We start from the raw sequence: 20,386 nt of genomic DNA, 5'->3' as shown, positions 1-20,386 counted from the left end.
CAGCTGGTCTGAGCTGCCTGTATTCTCCCAGACCTAGGGCCAGATTTTTGTTACTGACATGGGTAGCTTGAGTCGGGAAATTTCCCGGCTCAGCAGACCCGCCTCGATATAAAGGGCCCTGTCACACACAAGTTTTGCCCTGGGGAGGTGGAGGCTGATCAGGTTGGGCCTGCCACCTCTGAAGGAAGCACCAGCTCCCCCATGGCACTTGCCCGCCTTTGACTGCCTCTGGGGGTGGGCTGATTGGAAGACCTACCTCGGTCCTCTAAGACTTTGGTCTAGTTTTGTAAACGGCTGTTGTGCCCTCTAACCTCACCTTTCTCCTCCCACCACCCATTCCACCACGTTTCTCATGCCACTTCATACCCCCTCATGCTGTCTCCGTAGCCACTCACCCAGTAGCCACCAAGGGCAGACATCAGGAGCAATGTGGAGATGAAAAGAATTAAATTTCTAAATATCTAATAGAGCTGTCACTCATAAAAACTTGATACCGAAAAAAACCTCCCATCCATGAAACCAATTCAAATATTTTAAATCCCCTCAAGTGGTCAATCTGTTATAAAAACAAACAAACTTCTATTCAGTAACCACATCAAAGATTTCTAATTATTTAATAGCCTCTTAAAACTGTTTATCAAAATGTGAACTCAGCCCCCCCCCTTGCTGAGATAAGTGGTTGTGTATCTTTTGAAACTCAGGCAAGTATTCATAATGGGCTCAGCTATAATAATAGCCCTTGGGAAATGTCAACAACTAAGTCAATTGAAACTGCAGGAACAGGTGGTAATGGTTATTCTAAGCTACACCAAATGTCCGGTTAATCAATGAACTCCAGCAGTGTGTGTTTCTTGTACTCTATATGACAGCTGCAACCTAGTTTTTGTCTTCATTTTCAAAGGGCTCAGGGTTTAAATAACTTCAGATCATCAAGTTAACCAGACCTTAGCCACTCTCCAAAGGAGTAAAAAACATCAGCAGAAAGGCAGATTTTTACTTGTTATGTCCTTGTTAAAAGTCATTCCTCCATAAATTTGTGACTCCCACACTGCAGCTTAAGGCCCTTGAAACAGTTAAAATGGGGTCTGTTTAATCTCAGCACTAAGTTTAAATTGCCCAGCAGAGTCGTGTTTCGAGCCTGTGTCCATTTCCCCCACCAGCGAAAAGTATGTTGGCCAGTAATAAGGGTCCTGCCTTGCAATTTTTAAAGGTCTCCTGAGTCATCCCGACTCCACGAAAATCCATTCCGTTAAGATTTTTAATATGTTTGATAGATATGGTAGTTTTTTTCTTTATTCCTTCATGGGATGTGGCCATCGCTGGCAGGGCCAGCATTTGTTGCCCATCCCTAATTGCCCTTGAGCTGAGTGGCTTGCTTGGCCATTTCAGGGTCAACTACATTGCTGTAGTCACATGTAGGCCAAGCCAGGTAAGGATGGCAGACTTCCTTGAACCATAGGGGCTTTTATGACAATCAATGATAGTTTCATGGTCACCATTACTGAGACTTGTTTTGAATTCCAGATTTTATTAATTGAATTTAAATTCCGCCAGGTGCCATGGTGGGATTTGAGCCCATCCCCTGGGCAGTGGCCTGGGCCTCTGGATTACTAGTCTAGTGACGGTACCACTATGCCACCACCACCTCCCCTATTACAATGAAGGGAGGCAATTCCTTCATTACAATAAAATGAATTCAGCTTTTTTTTTAGGATTTTTTACCTCGGCAAACTGTAGCCGCGCAAAGTCACTGGTGGGATTAGAAATTTTAAACATTTTCCTTGGCATCACCCAGGTCTCCATTGTTTCAAGTTTGCTGGTAGCCAGATTTGTTGCATGGTGTTTCAGCAGATAGCCTTGGAACCGGTCAGCATAGAAGTAGAGATGAACAGAGACCGGGTGACCCATCGCGTAATATCTAGAACAAAGATAGGCAGAAGAGAAACATGTCAGCTGAGAAAGAACAAATGCAGTGGACCTTTTAGAACATTAATCATGAAATAAGAAAAGGTCCAGTCAAGAAAGAGAATTCAGCCCATAGCCTAAAGACTTCAAAAGCACAGGGAAAACAATTTGGAACAGAGCTCATTATAAACAGCCCCAGTGATGGTAAAAAATGCCTTTAATCCCTGTTGTTTTCTTTTAACTGGTTCCTGCTAAATTAACACAAGCTGGCTTGATTATGAAAGCTATACAGAGAATTACAGGCCAAATGAATGAAAAGGGAACTTTAATGTTACTGTTTTGCATTATCCGATGTGCATACACCAGCCAGTTTCCCTTGAACTGCATAAAGTATATGACAGCAATAAAAAAAAGGTATATGACAAAAATAAAGAATTTGCTCTGACAGGGAATCAGAATTTGGATTAAGTCAATAAATTGAAGGCATGCTGATTGTACCAATGCTGCAGCTTTGGGAACACCTGTAGGGTGCCAATACCCGCCCGCCCATCAGGTTTCAAATTGAATTGCAAGAGAAGCGCAGTCTGCAAGAATTTGAAATCAAAGACTGAGGAGAGCACACAGATCCTAGTTTTTAAGTAACAAAACGTTATTTTCACATATTAAAAAGCCATAGAGCTTCCCTCAGTTGTGCACCCGTCAAATTGTCCCTGATTGTCAATTAAGTTATTACAGTAAAACCTGATGTTCCGGACTTTGCTAATCTTAGCAGACATGAGAAAAGTGCCAATTGCCGTGCTCAATGACACCCCCCCCCTCCTCCACAAAAAAAGGAGCAAAAAACATCAGCAGAAAGGCAGATTTTTACTTGTTACGTCCTTGTTAAAAGTCATTCTGATAAACTCTTGCTGCTGTAGATCAAATGGAAAAGGAAGCATGTGGCTCCAGATCTAGAAATACCTGGAAAAACTCAGCAGGCCTGGCAGCATTGGCGGAGGAGAGCACAGTTAACGTTTCGAGTCCTCGTGACCCTTCAACAGAACTAAGTAAAAATAGGAAAGGGGTGAAATATAAGCTGGTTTAAGGAAATATAAGCTGGTCCCTTAAACCAGCTTATATTTCACCCCTTTCCTATTTTTACTTAATTCTGTTGAAGGGTCACGAGGACTCGAAATGTCAACTGTGCTCTCCTCCGCCGATGCTGCCAGACCTGCTGAGTTTTTCCAGGTATTTCCGTTTCTGTTTTTGTTTTGGATTTCTAGCATCCGCAGTTTTTCGCTTTTATGGCTCCAGATCTAAACTGGTGTTAGTGAGCTCCGGAAGAGGGAGCATTTCAAAGTACAGACCCTGCAGCAGAAACAAAAGGATTTGGGTGCAATGGTCACTCACTGCCAGTGGGTGAGGAGGGAAGGGTCACTCAGGAAGCACAAAGGCGGCCCACTGGTTGCCTGAGAAGTGTCGAAGGGTCACTATTGTAAGATGCTCCAGGAACAGAAGAGTAGGTCACTCAGCCTATCAAGCTTGCTCCCTCCTTAATTCTTAGGCAGTCCCCTGGGATTGAGGATGACTTGCTTTCTGGAAGCTGGTTCCACCATTCAATTAGACCTTGGCTGATCTGTATCTCAACTTCATTTAATCTACTTGGCTCCATATCCCTCAATACTCTTGCCTATTGAAAAATCAATTGATCTGAGTTTTGAAATTTTCAATGGGCTGGGGGAAGAGTTCCTGATTTCCACGACCCCTCTGAATTGCACTACTTTTCTGTTCTGCTGACAAATTCACATTCTCAGGGCAGAATGTTGAGTTGGGCGGGCGTGATCGGTGGGCCCGGGAACAGCTGGGAAAGGTGCCACAATCGGCGATTGGCACCAAACCGCGATTTCATACTGGTGGGCTAATTAAGGCCCGCCGAGCGTAAATGGAGCCTCCCCGAAGCTCAGGAAAGGGGTGGGTGGGGGAGGGGGCCTGTCAGCTGCCGGGTCCAATGGTGGCCCGATGGCCAGTTTAAAACCGGCACAGACAGACCCTGCAAGGCTGTCAGCGGCGAAGATGTTCGGTGTTGTCAACAGGAGATTATAAATTATGGATTCCAATGTGGCTGCAGACACCAGGCAGGAGGGCAGGTCGGGTGGGCACTTGGCTCACCCCCGGTTTTCTGATGAGGGCCTCGTGGTCCTCCTGGAGAAGGCGGCTGCCAGGGGGGGATCCTTTGTCCCCAGGGATAGGAGGAGAAGGCCACCGCACCTTGCGAAAAGAGCTTGGGGGGAGGTGGCAGTGCTGGTCAGCAGCCATGATGTTGTGCGGCACCCCTGGGTCCAGTGCCGCAAGAGGTTTAACAACCTGCTTCACTCCGGGAAGGTGAGTACCGTGTTGACATGGATCATTGTGGAGAAGTGTTCAGTTGTGGCCGTCCCCCCGTGGAGCTCTGGGGTGTGAGAGTCTGAGCGCCAACTGTCAATGATGCCGGAGCTGGCCAAGGGGGTGAGCCCTGGCTGCTTGGACTGAGTGTCTTGTGGCTTGAGGGCCACGACTCGGGTGTGCCCTGTGAGGTGTTCCTCAGCTGGGGTTGGCCAGGCTGCAATGGAGCTGCAGGTAGAGAGTGGACTCATCAATGCTCCTCTGTCCTTTCAGGAGAAGACGGCCCATAACAACATTGAGAGGTCACAGACAGGCAGAGGCCCCTCAAACCACCTAAACCTAACCAGATACGAACAGGACGCCTTGGAGCTGGAGAGGCTCCACGCACCTCGGTCAACCGGCCACGGAGAGGCGGGTGTGTCAGACGAAGGTGAGAGTTCAGTGCACAGAGGTGATAGTTTCAAATGGTCCAAACATTCTTGTGTAGTCTCAAAATTGATGGGAGCCTCAAAACTGGAATCCCCATTGATCATTGAAAGACAATGGCACCATGATGCAGATCTCCATTGTCTCACCAGGGTACCTGGCATGCACAGCAACAGTGTGATGACTTAAACTAATGACATGTCCTTGTTCTCCCTTTTAGGTTCACCAGCACGCATTCACTCTGTGGACCCCAAAGGGCCACCCCTGATGCCAGAGGACCACCAGGCTTCACATGCACCTGAGTCACACCCACTCTCTGAACCAGGCACCAGCGCAGATACCAGCACCTCGGCGGGCGTTAGATCCACAGCTAGAATGTTGGTGCACAGCAATGAGAGCACTTCACACTCGCTTGAGGAGCAGGCGGAGGCAGAAAGTGCCCAGGGCGCCGGCAGTCGGAGGACTGCTGGAGACCAGGATGATGCTGAGTTGAATGCAGATGATGAGCCTCTGGAGTCGTCCATTAAATAGCAGATGCTGGATGTCCAGTGAGATGTGCAGGAGGATCTGGCGGAGATCCATGAGGGTCTGCGTGCCATGGTCTCCGTTATGGAGGAGTCCATGTGGAGCATCAGCACTGCATTGACCCTCATGGCCGAGCACACTGCCTCCTCCATTGAAAGAGTGGCGACTCTCATGGAGAGGCAGCTACAGGAACAGAATCAGAGGTTCTTGGGGTTGCGCTCGGACCTGCAGCCCTCACACAGACACTGACCTCAGGTGATCAGTGTCCATGTGCGTGATGGATGAGGCACCCAGTATCCCAGCTAGGTTCCCGTCCATCAGTGGTGAGCAAGGAGGTCCAGAGCGACCTCACGTTGGTGCACGAGCTGCTTGTTGTCTCTGCGGGCTCCTCTCAGGGCACTCCAGATGACGGCAGCAGCTCCTCCGTCCCTCTGCCAGTGACCGTGACATCTGATGAGGCTGCGATGACTGGGGAGATGCCAACCGTGGCACTGGCCGCTCTCTCCCAGGCAGGGCCAACAAGGCTCCGCTGGCTAGAGAACGACCGTCAAGGTCATCAAGGCCAACAGGATAATAGTCAGTAGGTTGTCCCCATTGCCGGTGCCAGTGGGGAAGGGAGAGGGTGTGGGGCACCAAGATGTAGCACTCGCAAACGTAAGTTTAAGGCACCACGAGCACAAGAGGGACAGGTCAGGGGTGATCTTCTGTTGTGCAATGTTTTGTTTAGGTTTACTGTCTGGGGCTGAAGACCAGAGAAGTTACTATTCATTTATTTTGACTGTCAACATGAGATAAATTTCTTTTGTTGTAATGGCCTGAGTATGCTTCACCTTTTCTTTTAATGTGGTGCAGGATACGCCAGTGTGTAACGCTGCATGTGGGTGGCTCGAAACTTTATTGCACAGGCACTGGGTGGACTTTGGGGTCAAAGGAAAGGGTCATTTCAGATACCTGGGATGGAGGCGGCAGCCCTGACCTGAGGTGGTGGCGCTTATTTGGCAGCCTCGCTGAAGGAGGGTTGGATCAAGGCGTCCCTTCCTCCTTGGAGGTTACCGAGGTTTGCCTCCACACCCTCAGTGTTCTCCTCACCGTGCTCCTCTTCTGCCACACTACTGGGTTCATCCTCTGTGGCCTGTGGAGCTGCCTCAAGATCCTCTTCCTTCAGTGGATCTCCCCTTTGCCAGTGCCAGATTGTGGAGAGCGCAGCAGTGACCACTATCAGTGACACCTGCTCTGGGGGGTAATGCAGTGCTCCCCTGAATTGTCCAGGCATCGGAAGCGAATCTTCAGAAGATCTATGGTTCTCTCTCTCACCACCTTTGCGGAGGCTTGGCTCCTGTTATACCACTGCTCTGTTCTTGGATGGTGGACAGGCGTCATGAGCCACCATTTCAAGGGATAGCCCTTGTCGCCCAGCAGCCATCCATCTAGTCAACCTGGAGCACTGATTCACACAGTGCAGAAGAGGCCCTTCGGCCCATCGAGTCTGCACCAACACGTGAGAAACACCTGAACTACCTACCTAATCCCATTTACCAGCACTTGGCCCATAGCCTTGAAAAGTGCCTTGGCATCTGGGATTGTCTCAGGATCTATGCGTCATGGAAGCTGCCAGGGTACCTTGCACAGATTTGCAGAATCTGCATCATATGGTCGCACACTATCCGCATATTCATCAAGTGGAATCCCTTCCTGCTGACGAAGACACCTGGCTGACCCGCTGGCACCTTGATGGCCACATGTGTGCAGTCAACTGCACCCTGGATGCGGGGGAAGCCAGCAATCGCTGCAAACCCTTTGGCTCACTCAGCCTGGCTGGCCTCGTACGTTTGGAAATGAATGAAAATCAATACCTGCCTGAACAGAGCTTCTGTCACCAGCTTGACGCACCCGTGGACAGTTGATTGGAAAACTCCACACAGATTCCTCCACTGACTCCTGGAAAGAGCCGGAGGCATAGAAGCTGCAGGCCACTGTGACCTTCAGAGCCACTGGCATGAGGTGTTCACCCACACAGTCAGAGCTGATCTCAGGCTCAATTATCTGACAAATGGAGGTCACTGTCCCCCATGAAAGGCGGAGCCTCCTTTGGCATTGCACCTCGGGCATATTGAGGTAGCTGCATCGCTGCCTGTAAACCCTGGCAGCAGAATGGTGGTGTCTTCTGTGGCCCCTTCTGCCTTGGACTTCCTGCTGGCCCTGCGCCCCTTGTGCCTGCACCTGTCCTCTCACAGGGTCACTCCCATGGAGCCTGCATTGGGACACCTGGTCTCCTCTTCCTTCTGCCCCTCTCTTCCTCCTCAGAGGAGGTGCCACAATCCCCATTACCAGGGTAACAAAAGGCTTTGTGATACCTGGAACAGTCCACCTGATCTGAATTCTCTGGGGTCCTTGGAGACACCAAGCAGACATGAAACAAAGCCTGGAAATGCTAAGAATGAAGTCCCGAACAGAGATGAAGCTGCTATATACCAATAAGTCACCAGCAGCAAACTATCTACCAAATTCCTCTCTACTCACACTGGCAATACTGCTGACCCTTTTTGTCCCGCCTGTGGATGAGGTTCTTGAAATTGTCAGCTGTCCACCTGCCCATTTTGCCCGTGCGGCGAGCGCGAAATCGCACAGGCAGTGAAAATTCAGCATCAATCGCCTTTTTAAAGGCCTTAGCTGGCTTCTCCATTAATGGTGGACACGGCTCCAGCGCCTGCATATATACCAAAATATCACACGCGTGCGCGATGACGTCGGGATGCTCGCCCTATTTTATGCTCGAGTGGGTCGGGCGGGTGCCTGCCCGCTCAGCGAGAAATTCTGGCCTTGGAAAATGTATGTTTGATAACTATGCAATCCTTGCACTAAAATAGGGGAAAACAGAATGGAAGCACATAGGACAGGATACCTGTACTCGATCCATTAATAACAGTTATGAAAACATAAGTTTTATAGAAATAAAACTAACTGCAGAAGACAGGAAAGAATTCAGCGTGTAAAGGATGGAGAAGCGGAGGGGTAGCCTGACATGTTCAGGATAATTTAAAAATGAAGGGTGCTGAATCAATAGCCCCAGGAATAAAGACAATATTTAAATAGTTCAGGTTGTTAACAAGCAAATTGAAAGCAGGATTGAGAATTGAGGTCTGCTATAGAGCTCTGGGCAGGTTAAGTACTATGCAAGAGGTTTCAAAGTGAATTACCACAGGGGAAGAGGAGATGGAATAAACCCTGTAGGGGAAAGGAGGAGAAATCTACAGAGAGAAATCAAAGGGTGGAAAAGCTGCAGAGGTAAAGGAGGGAGAGGAACACAGGAATTAGTTCAAACAGATTGCAATGTTAGCGGTACAGGAAGTCCTAAGAGATAACTACAGTACAATGTGTTCATTTAGTTTCATAACAATAAAAGTAATTAGACAAAATTAGAATTCAAAAGATAAACCTGTTGGTGAAACTGATGAAGCTAAAATATTAAAAGATATTTTTTAAAAAACGATTCATTACAGAGGATAACACTGACAAGCCACTAAATCTCTGTAGTATGCCCAGTATCATAGAGGATTTAGAATCTGGTGTAACACGGATAGATACACCAACAGACTGGATTTATTCTCAAGGAGTCTATAAAGGAAATGTATGTCTACCAAAGGTGGGAAAAAAAAACACTGGACACTTTTAAAGTTTCCCGGAGCTGGAAGCAGCCTTAAATATAGGAACTATATTTAAGGTCAATGACAAATCTGATACAGCCTATTAACCTAACTAACATGAACCACAGGTACAATAATAGAATTCTGAGGATAAGCTGGAAGGACCTTTGTAGCAATAACTTCAGGAATAGTGAAGATAACAGACTGAAAACAGAGTTAAAGAAGTGAGGTCTGCTTAATTAAAAAGGGAAGGGTTGTGAAATTAGGCAGACGTAGTAAATGATCATGTAAGATATTGTAGCTTGGTTGAAAGATTTATTTCATAAATACGAAATGGAAGGAACCAAATTAACACAATTAGACCCAGAAAGGGACTTTGGAGCAATAGTAAGCTCTCTCATCAATTTTAATATCTGCAAAATCTGTAAAAAAACTGATAGAATACTTGGACATGCAGTTTGAACAAGAGTATCTGGGATTTATGCGATGATTTTATGATGTACAATTGAACCCATCATTAAAACATACACATGTACTGGAGAAGGCACAAGGAGGAGAAATAAAGATCCCAAATAAAATAAGATTAAAGGACATTGAGCTCTACAGGCCAGAAAAAGGATGTTTGGAAGGGACCTCACTGAGGCCCTTATGAAATATTAAAGGGTACAGATAAGGTAATGCGAGAAATTTAATTCAAAATAAGCCAGGAAAGGAGGACCAGCAGGCATAAATTTGAATTATTGAAAAGTAAAGTGATAAATGTTTGAATAATCTGTCAGGCTGGATATTAAGGGGAAAAAAAATATTGAGGATGTTCAGAATGCAATTCTGGAGATCTAGAGCACTGAAGAGAATTTGATAGACTTTTGCTAATTCATGATTTTTCTTGTGTTCTTTATAATTTGGGAGAAAGCGTGTTTTATTCACCTTCTCACAAGAAGAATAATATCGCAGCCCTGAAGTTTCAAAATGTAGTTTAAAAGAACCTCTGCTCAAATAATGTAGTATCAAATCAGAAACTTTTATGACCATGTACTTCTAGAATAAATATGCATACTGATATTTTTAAGTCTTGTACCTATGGCGCCTCAAGTCCAGCATGCCTGTATAATTGTAAATCATCTGCCTCACTATAATAGCTGATTTATTTAACCAATTTCTCTTCAGTTAACCATACTGATTGTCTCAAATTCTTCATTGTCACCAGGCAGTGTCATGAAAATATAATAATTTTCATAATATTATTGTGATTTATTGTAAAGGTAGGTTAATAGTGGGGGATTTAACTGAATTGGAGACATCTGGTCTGGAGCTTTTGAGCTATCAAAAGGGAAGCTAGGTTTGAAATGCTAAATACGTAAACATGGCTGAAGTTTTAGAATGTGAGGTGTGAGGAACAATTGCATTTTTAGATAAACCAGAGTAATTTGAATTTCAAAGAGATGGTAGGATGTTACATCTAGCTAAAAGAAGCGAAGCCAAACAGTGTGTTTATTTTTCCCAAAGGTTACTGATAATATGAGTACTATGAAAGATTTATATTATGAAAAAAGTAAAGTTGCAAAGACATATTGGAACAATGGGATTTACATTAAAAAGGGAGAAATGTGTATAAAGGAGATGAGGTTACGTGTAAGGGAGAAGGAATTCTAAGATCTAACACAAGTGTGAAAAGCCTCCAGCCTCTGTGCATCAAGTTACTGCCTACAGGAGCCGAAGCTAAGAAAACTTACTTTGAATATCACTGTCCAGGGTATTGTGTGGTTTGCCTGGGTCTGTTAAACTTATATTTTGTTTTACTGTTGCCTTAACAGAGGTGTAACTGGGAGCCAGATTAATTAGGGGATTTAAGAGTTATTATAGTAGTACTTTGTAGACCTATGTATGTGCTTAAAATCTTTTCTTTTTTAAATAAATGTTTAATTTAGTTTTGTAAAAAAACCTCCAAGTCTCAGTGGACTTACTACTACTGAATTCAAGGCACACATCTCGAAAATACTAATTTCAAAAACAGGTGTGGCAGCTGTTTCAAGTTTCCCTCTGGGATTTGAGCAGCTTGGAATTTACCATCCGCTGTGTCATAACAGGCAGGTAAGAAAAATCTATTTCTATCAGTCTGAAACCAGCAACTAAAATAAAACGAACCAGGCAAATCATTAAAAAAAATGTGCAAAACTTGTTCAGCCACGCTCTTTTATTCATCAGCTTGTCCTGTATACTTAAAAATAAAACTCGTAACATAACAAACACATAAAAACCTATATAACTCTCAAAAAGCTGCAAACTTACTAAAAAATTGCCTGTGTCTCTGATGTTAATGTTTATCCAAAGAGGGTTACACTTTCGGCGGGGTTTGGCACTTATGCTTTGTTTCTTTCTAGCAGCATGCTTTGTTTGGTTTGGCATGGCTCCTGATGTATTTAGCTGTGCACCAATGTTGATCTTTTAGGCCTGTACGTTTGAGACCTCTCCATATGTTTAGTCTACCCACCTGTTTGGAGACCCTATGTGCTCCTTCCCTGGCCACCTAGCCCAAGTCCTTGTGTGATCCTTCCCTATTGAGCTGGCCTTGCCGATCTCTACTGCCAGCGCAGCCTGCTTGTGCTATTGTGGTACGAGGCCAATTCTCTAGTCATTCTTACCAATGCCACGGTGGATCTACTGGCGGTCCTTAATATTTTTTGCAGAGTGCCGTGTATCAATTACAGACATGCTAAAGTCTAGCACCGGAAGGGAGAGGAAAATGATTTTAATGTTTTCCACATGTCTCTACAGGACTCTTCCTTACACTCACTTTCAAGAATGGACTAAAAGCACTATTGGGATTAGTTTTAAGTGTTTAAAGGTTATATTTCAGTTGAAGAACACTTAGGCTGGAATTTCCCCCTTATTCGAAGACAGCCAGGACAACATTCCAGTATTAGACTTCTTCAGTCACCTGATACCTATACTGTGGTATTTGAATGATGGGCTTCGGTGAAGGAAACAGAGTACTCAGTGTTTAGAGAGGTCTGGATAAAGAAGCTGGATAACTTAACTTCATGGGTGCAGCTTTGGGATGCACTGTCAGTCTGAGATGAGATGGAGTGAGACAGAAAGAAAATAAGAAAGAAAGAAAAAAAAAAATGAAGAATAGATTGATTTGAATTTCTGGAGCACCTTTCATGATCTCAGGATGTCTCAAAGTGCTTTACAAACAACCTGTAAATCATCCATTCCTTGGTGTTTAAATTTCAAACAGATACTGCCCCATTCAGTTACATAAACTAGTCCACCAAACACTGCCACTGACTAACCAAAATCAATGTCAGAACATTAATTGCATTGAAGGAGGGAGATAATCTCACAAGAATCTCTACACCCATTGGAAGTATCCCTTGGCATTGTGGAGCGCACACACCTGAGTGGAAGATCATCATGTGACGAATTGGTTAGTTAATGAATTAAAACTGGTTAAGTTTAATACTTTAGGCGAGAGCAACGTTGGAGTAAATTTTCCCCTGGTACCAGTTCAGATGAACCCAAATTTGTCCACTTCAGACTTCAGACGCCACTTGCTGGTAAGAGCAGGTAGGTGCAGCTGCTTTCTCAAGGCTTGCTGGTTAATTTTATCCATTGTTGCACAGTGGAAACCAGGCGGGGGCCTCATGAATTTATGCAAATCGGGTTTCCATAGCATCAGTTTTAATGTTTGAGCAGAGAAGCCACCAGGTATCCCTCCCCAACTCAGGCTGAATTAGATATGCAGATAGAAGAGACCCTCTACGGTAAGTGGAGAATTGCCCCTCCAGGCCCCAAAGCCTCTCCTGTCCTTGAATCTCCTCCTCTCCCGTGAGACACTCCCAAGAGTTCCTTGCTGGCAATTGGCTTGTGTCCTCTTCCTGCTCCGGACTGGGGGGCATTTAAATAAATCCCAGGAGTTCAAATACTCTGGGCCTCAAACTTAGGCCGGCAAGTGTGGTTCATGTCCGCCCTGCAGGCTCCACACACCTTCCAACTTGCCCAATGCTGCCTCACGGTTAAATCTGCCACTTGGATGTGGCACTGCACAAAGACAATGAAGGAATCCAATCTAAACTTTCAAGCTCAGAACCTGCGCTCAGAGTAAATGTCTACTCTTGAATAAGCTGCGTGCCAGGCTAGTGAAGAGTGTATTTTTAATAAACTGATCTTTGACGTGGGACTCAGGAGAGATAAAGTGATGTATGGGCACTGGATGCAAAGTCATATGGGAAGCATCATTAATGCTCATGAAAAAGTTATCATATGCATTAAGGGATGAGATTTGCTTTATGTTTATGCTGACTTTTTTTTGTAAGGTTAGTGAACAGGAGAAAATTTACTCCAATGTTTCTCTCACCTAAAGTATTAAACTTAACCAATTTTAATTTCCTAACTAACCAATAACTTCTCCAGCTTTCCCAATTAAAACTGAGACAAAAACTTCTAGAGCCAGAATTCAGACAGTACTGTTGAAACTCAGGCACATCAAGACTTCCACCTGCCTTCAGGCAGCCAATCTAAATGGACAGAGACGCACAAACCGTGGAAATACAGCCTGCCGCACCCCAAATATGCCAGGCATGGGTGGGAGTTAGGCCCCAGTTGGAAGGAGCAGCTTTATGGGGTTAGAATGGCTTTCATATCAGTACAAAAGATGTAAGCATCAGGAGGCAGTTAGAGAGTTCGAGGGAATTGAATAATCCAGTTTTCTTTAGAAATGTTAACTAATATTATATTGTATCGCTCTGCTTTACATATGTTGCGGCAGCCCTCCAATGGTTCAGATGGGAAAGTGTTGCCAGATAAGGAGTCATTTTACCACATCAAGCGTGTAAAATAATGTCACCCCGAGTAAAAGAAGCAACAAACATACATAGCAAGCAATATACAACAGCCAGTTGAAGCAATAGGTAGGCTGCAAGCTTGACTTGGTTATGCAGCCAACCCAAACTGGGCGTCAGTGAGCATGTTATTGCTAAGTAAGTGTCGCTTGATAGCACTGTTGATGACCCCTTCCATTACTTTACCGATGATCGAGGGTAAACTGATGAGGTGGTAATTGGACAGTAATTGGGTTGGATTTGTCCTGCTTTTTGTGTACAGGATATACATGGGCAATTTTCCACATAGCCAGGTAAGTGCCAGAGTTGAATATGTTCTGGAACAGCTTGGCTAGGGGCGTGGCAAGTTCTGGAGCACAAGTCTTCAGTACTATTGCTGGAATATTGTCAGGGCCTATAGCTTTTGCAGTATCCAATGCCTTCAGCCATTTCTAGATATCACGTGGAGTGAATCGAATTGGCTGAAGACTGGAATCTGTGATGCTGGGGACCTCCAGAGGAGGCCAATACGGATCATCCACTCAGCACTTCTGGCTGAAGACTGTAGCAAATGCTTCAATCTTGTCTTTTGCACTGATGTGCTGGGCTCCTCCATCATTGATAATGGGGATATTTGTGGAGCTTCCTCCTCCAGTGAGTTGTTTAATTGTCCACCACCATTCACGACTGGATGTGGCAGGACTGCAGAGCTTAGATCTGATCCGTTGGTTGTGAGATCACTTAGCTCTGTCACTTGCTGCTTATGCTGTTTGGCACGCAAGTAGTCCTGTGTTATAGCTTCAATAGGTTGACACCTCATTTTTAGGTATGCCTGGTGCTGCTCCTGGCATGCCCTGTCATGTCCAGGCTGCTCCTGGTATGCTCTCCTAATCCCTCTGTTCTGCAGGATTCTGCAGTCTCTCTCCATTTAAACAATATTCTGCATTTCTATTCTTCCTGCCAAAGTGGACAGCCTCAGATTTTTCCACATTACATTCCAGCTGTTAAATTTTTGCCCACTCACTTAACCTAACTATATCCCTTTGCTGATGCTTTGTTCATTCTTCCTTTCCTGCTTATCTTCATATTATCAGCAAATTTGGCTACAATACAGTTGCTCCCTTCATCCAAGTCATTAACCTAAATCATAAATAGTTGAGGCCACAGCACTGATCCCTGAGGCATTCCACTAGCTACAGTTCACCATCCTGAATATGAACAATTTATCCCAACTCTGTTTCCTGTTAGTTAGCCAGACCTATATCCATGCTAATATATCATCCCTATGACTATAAGCTCGTATCTTGTGTAGTAAGCTTGTATGTAGCAGCTTATCAAATGCCTTTTGAAATCTAAATACACTGCATCTACTTTATCTACCCTTTAACTACCCTGCTTCTTACATCCTCAAAGAACTCTAATAACTTTGTTTAATGGGTTCATGCCCCACTGCAGGACATGAAAACATAATTTCAGCTAATACTTCAGTGCAGTACTGAGGGAGTGCTGTACTGTCAAAGGTGCTGTATTTTAGATGAGTTGTTAAGTCGAGGCCCGGTCTGCCCTCTCATGTAGACAAAGAATATCCCATGGGCAGGATTTTCCTGTCGGTGAGTGGGGGACGGGGCCCGCTCACCGACGCGTAAAATGACGTGCGGTGACGTTGGGCGGAACTCCCGACGTCACCGCGCTCCATTTAAATTTTCTGGTAGGCAGGGGCGCAGCAAAATCAACTGTGCGCCCGCCGACCTGTCAATGGCCAATTGAGGCCGTTGACAGAGTCATTTAGCTAATTAATGGACCTGTCTGTCCAACCTTAAGGTTGTCGGGCAGGCCAGGAGCCCCAGCGGGAATTAGAAAAAGCCTGAAACCTCATCCACGGGCGGGATGAAGTTTCATGTAGCTTTTAAAAAATTTTATTAAAGTTTTTGTAAAAATTATGCACATGTCCCAACTCATGTGACAGTGTCACATGAGAAGACATGTCATGAATTTTTTTTTTCTATTTTTAATATTTTTCACAGAACAGCCGATCTCCTTGAGGCTGCACTTAGCCTCAGGGAGATGACTGCGCTCTTTTGTGCGCATGCGCAAGAGAGCGCACTCTCGATTTTGGGAATCCCCACCCCCCCCAGCTTGAAAAGGGAGTGCATAGCGCTTCTGTGTGGACGTCGTGCTAGGCGGGCCTTAAGTGACCCGCCCACGTAAAATGGTGCCATGCACCCGATCAAGGGTGCCGATCGGAAGCGCGCCTGTGCGCACCCACCATTCAACTTCGTCCCCGACGGGGGGAAAATTCTGCCCCATGATACTATTCGAAAGAACTGGGGAGTTCGTGTCCTGGCCAATGTTTATTCCTCAACCAGCATCATCGAAACAGATTATGTGGTTGTTTAGACTTCATTGCTTTTTTGGTGGGATTGTGTTGTGCCCAAATTGGCTGCTGTGATTCCTTTCACTATAGCAGTGACTACATTTCAAAGGTAATTCACTGGCTGCAAAGTGCTTTGGTTCATCCTGAGGTTATGAAAGGTGCAACATAAACATCTTTATTTATTGATTAACATTGTGGGGAAAAAGATCATATTTCTGAGGGAGAAATCCTGTCAAAAATCTTTAAACTCTCATTACATTAGTAAAATTATACCTTTGTTACATTGGTAAAATTATATCAGTCATTCCATTATTACAGCTGTATGTTTGCAACAGTACTACAGCATTGAGCTGCAGCTTCTCTCTCACCTGCACTTATTCTCCTCTTTTGAATGCCAGGAAGACTCTGCTCTCCTCAGGCCTAGGCGAGTGAATGAGTGATACATGGTCAGGTATGTGTCACTGATGCTGTGGATGCCATCTGGCTCATCGTATACATTTTCCCAGTATGCTTTCAGGGCTGTTGTGCCAGCTGGGTAGTTCCCAAACAGGTAGAAGTCCAGCTGACCAATGATTTCTTGGTTAACCGCAGCCTCAAACTTCCGAGCAAAAAATGTTGGTCTTGCAGTTTGCTGTGCGGATTAAAAGAGTTTGTTATTTTCACTGACTGTCTATAAATACCTGTGATGATTTTGGCCATATCCCTGAAGGATATCTATCACCATCCACCCATCCGTCACCTTCAACATTCACTCCCCCCACCACCGACACACAGTGACAACAATCTACAAGATCTACAAGATGCACTGCGGCAACTCACCAAGGCTCCTTCAATAATACCTTCCAAACCTGTGACCTCTACCACCTAGAAGGACAAGGGCAGCAGATGCATGGGAACGCCACCACTGCAAGTTCTCCTCTAACCCCACACACCATCCTGACTTGGAACTATATCGTTGTTCCTTCACTGTCGCTGGGTCAAAATCCTGGAACTCCCTCCCTAACAGCACTGTGGGCGTGCCAACGCCACATGGACTTCAGCAGTTCAAGAAGGCAGCTCACCATCATCTTCTCAAGGGCAATTAGGGATGGGCAACAGGTGCTGGCCTTGCCAGCAATGCTCAGACCCCATCAGTTTCCCTACTCTCTCCAATCTGATCTCATCCATGAGACTTACTCTCTGTTCCCTGAATCCCACTCTCATTAAACTCTTGACTATCCAACTTCCCTTCTCAACCTACCATTCCAGCTAACATCAAGTGCTGTCCCCTTTCTTTTAGTAGGAACATAGGACTTAGGAGCAGGAGTAGGCAGTCAGCCCCTCGAGTCTGCTTCACCATTCGATAAGATCATGGTTGATCTGGTTGTGGTCTCAACTCCACGTTCCTGTCTGCCTCCCATAACCCTTGGCTCCCTTGTCTATCAAAAGTCTGTCTAGATCTGCCTTAAATAAATTCAATGACCCAGCCTCCACTGCTTATTGGGGAAGAGAATTCCACAGACTAATGACCCTTTGAGAGAAAAAAATTCTCCTCATCTCTGCCTTAAACAGTAGACCTCTTATATGTTCCCTGATTCTAGTCTCTCCCACAAGTGGAAACATCCTCCCGGTATCTACTCTATCCAATCCCCTCAAAATCTTACATGTTTCAATAAGACCACCTCTCATTCTTCTAAATTGCAATAGGTATAGGCCCAACCTGTTCAACCTTTTTCCATAAGATAAGCCCTTCATCCCAGGAATGAGTTGAGTGAACCTTCTCTGAACTGCTTCTAACATAATTATGTATTTTTCAAATAAGGAGACCAAAACTGTGCACAGTACAGATGTAGTCTCACCAAGGCCCTGTTCAGCTGCAGTAAAACTTCCCTACTTTAATATTTCATTCCTCTTGCAATTAATGCCAACATTCCATTTGCCTTCCTAATCACTAGATGTATCTGCATACTAATCTTTTGTGATTCATGTACCAGGACATCCAGGTCCCTCTGTACCTCAAGAGTTCTGCAATCTCTCTACGTTTAAATTATATACTGCTTTTCTATTCCTCCTGCCAAAGTGGACAAGTTCACATTTGCCCACATTATACTCCATTTGCCAAATTTTTGCCCGCTCACATAACCTGTCTATATCCCTTAGCAGACTCTTGACAACTTACTTTCCTACCTATCTTGCTGTCATCAGAAAATTTAGCTACCATACACTCAGTCCCTTCATCCAAGTCACTGATATAGATTGTAAATAGTTGAAGCTCCAGCACTGATCCCTGTGGTACTCCACTAGTTACAGCCTGCCAACTGAAAAAGACCCATTCATCCCTATTCTCTGCTTCCTGTGAGCAAACCAATCCTTTATCCATGTTAATATGTTACCCCTTACGCTATATCTTATCTTGTTATCTTAAACCATATGATCAAGTGCCTTCTGTAAATCCAAGTACTGTTGTAAAAATGTTGTAAATGCTGTCCTCAATCCCTCTCAACCTTTCTGTTCACTATTGCTCCAATTCCAGTATCTCTTTCTTTCCCAAGTGCTTGTGAATGTGGTGTCTCCTCCAAATGCTTCCACAACTCCTTCTCTGAGTTGTTCCACATTGGCTCCTATCCTCCTGAAACTAAAATAATCCTAACTGAAGTCAGGAAATATATTCTGCATGAATGTGAGTCATTCTGGTGAACTTCCATGTACCAGAATCGGCGGCATAACCTCAGCCTGACTATCTGAATGTGAATTGTTTTTGTATTGTGGTGTATCACTGGTCGTAAGAGTAATGTTAGTACCATCTGTAGTCATGTTTGTCAGCGAGTATTGAACCGACCTGGAAGCGATGAAAATCCTGTGGTTTGAAGTCATTGGGGGAGCAGCCACACCAGTCCACAATGTGTTTGTACTGGCATTTACAGCCTAGCTTCCGATTCCAGTTGGTAATGCGCAAGTTGTTATCGACCATTGTCTCACATAGGTGACTATTCTCCAGGACAGTGTGGAAGAAGGACTGGATTAGAAAGACAATGAAACGTTAGCCTTTGGAAACACTGCAGCTGCGTGAAAACATCTTACACAACATGAACTTTAGGAAGCGATGCATTCTGCATTTTTCAAGATGAGAAGGGGGGGCAGTAAATTATTAAAACTGACAAAAATCGTATCGCAAAGCTTCTGATTTAATTATCTGACAATGTTTAGCTAATTAATAAGTAACGTGTAAAGATGGCATCTGCTAGTTCGGGTGATTTGTCTCCACTTCTAACATTTCTCAGAAATGCTATACATCACTTTGCAATAGCCCATCTTTATTTAAGTCAAGACAGCAACATTATTAGAGTGAGTTTTAAGTCATGCCAGTATGATGCCCACATGATAAAACAGCAATTGATGCGAGATCAATTGCAAATTTTAGATCTGAGACTGATAGATTTCGGTTATCCAAGGATATTAGGGGATATGGGGCAAAGGCCCTTATGGAGTTAGATCGCAAATCAGCCATGATCTCATTGAATTGTGGAACAGGGTGGATGGGCTGATTGGCTTCCTCCTATTCCTTTGACTGTACCTTGAAATGATGACAGGGAGCAGCAAATGCAGCTTCTGATCAATCTCAGTCTTATTGAGTTTAATGCAACCTGGATACTTACAGAAAATATTGCTGGTATTCAATCAAACCATATTAGCTGCCAGCCTAAAAGTATCAGCTTGGCCTTTTCATGCAGTTATAACCCATGCTCAAATTACATGGTAGGTGACCCACAATAATGCACCCACTCCTTCCTTAAAATTAAATGAAAGGGCAGTGAATGCAGGTTTTACACTTGAGCAGTTAGATTGAATCCAAACAGTCATATATATTCACTTGAGTAAGCAAAATGTACCCAATTACCTGTCACCCTGTGAGCTTTTATTAAACGTCCGGAAGTCCAAAGCACATAATGAGTAAAAAGACCACTGGGAGAAAATAGAACGGGACTGATGGTGGAAAATATGTAAATATGTTTTCACAGTGTGAGCTACATAGCAAAGGACAAGTTCAGGTACTCAACATTAACAGCACACTATCAGCTGAAATATTTTAGAAGCTGTTAATTGGGACTCATAACTGCTAACGGAGTTGATGCTCGATTGTACAAAAAATTTCAGAACTGGAAATTCCGAAATCCTAACTTCAGAATAAGAACATGGACACTGCGGTATTGGGGACTTTCTTATAAAGTTAACTGAATAATAGAAGTGACATTATTCTATTTTGCCCTCCCCTCACTTGGCTTTGTCCTTGTGGCTGCAAGATCAGACATAGAGAAACCCCCCGGGACCTGTGGTGTTGTGTTGAAATA

At 44.5% G+C, this 20,386-nt stretch overlaps 1 protein-coding gene across 1 annotated transcript in view; it reads right to left on the bottom strand.

Moving 5' to 3' along the window:
* xylt1 (xylosyltransferase I) overlaps positions 1 to 20,386 on the bottom strand; it is a 284,788-nt gene that overhangs the window by 25,740 nt on the left and 238,662 nt on the right. The window contains exons 7-9 of the mRNA XM_078559151.1: positions 18,877 to 19,053; positions 16,427 to 16,689; positions 1,723 to 1,918 (exon numbers count right to left, since the gene is read on the bottom strand). Of these exons, the coding sequence (XP_078415277.1) occupies positions 1,723 to 1,918; positions 16,427 to 16,689; positions 18,877 to 19,053 (636 nt within the window). The remainder of the gene's footprint in view (positions 1 to 1,722; positions 1,919 to 16,426; positions 16,690 to 18,876; positions 19,054 to 20,386) is intronic.

This window comes from Cetorhinus maximus, chromosome 15 (genome assembly GCF_964194155.1).
Source record: "Cetorhinus maximus chromosome 15, sCetMax3.hap1.1, whole genome shotgun sequence".
Taxonomy (NCBI): Eukaryota; Metazoa; Chordata; class Chondrichthyes; order Lamniformes; family Cetorhinidae; genus Cetorhinus; species Cetorhinus maximus.
Note: the sequence above shows the minus strand (reverse complement) of the source record. Positions and strands in the feature narration are given on the sequence as shown.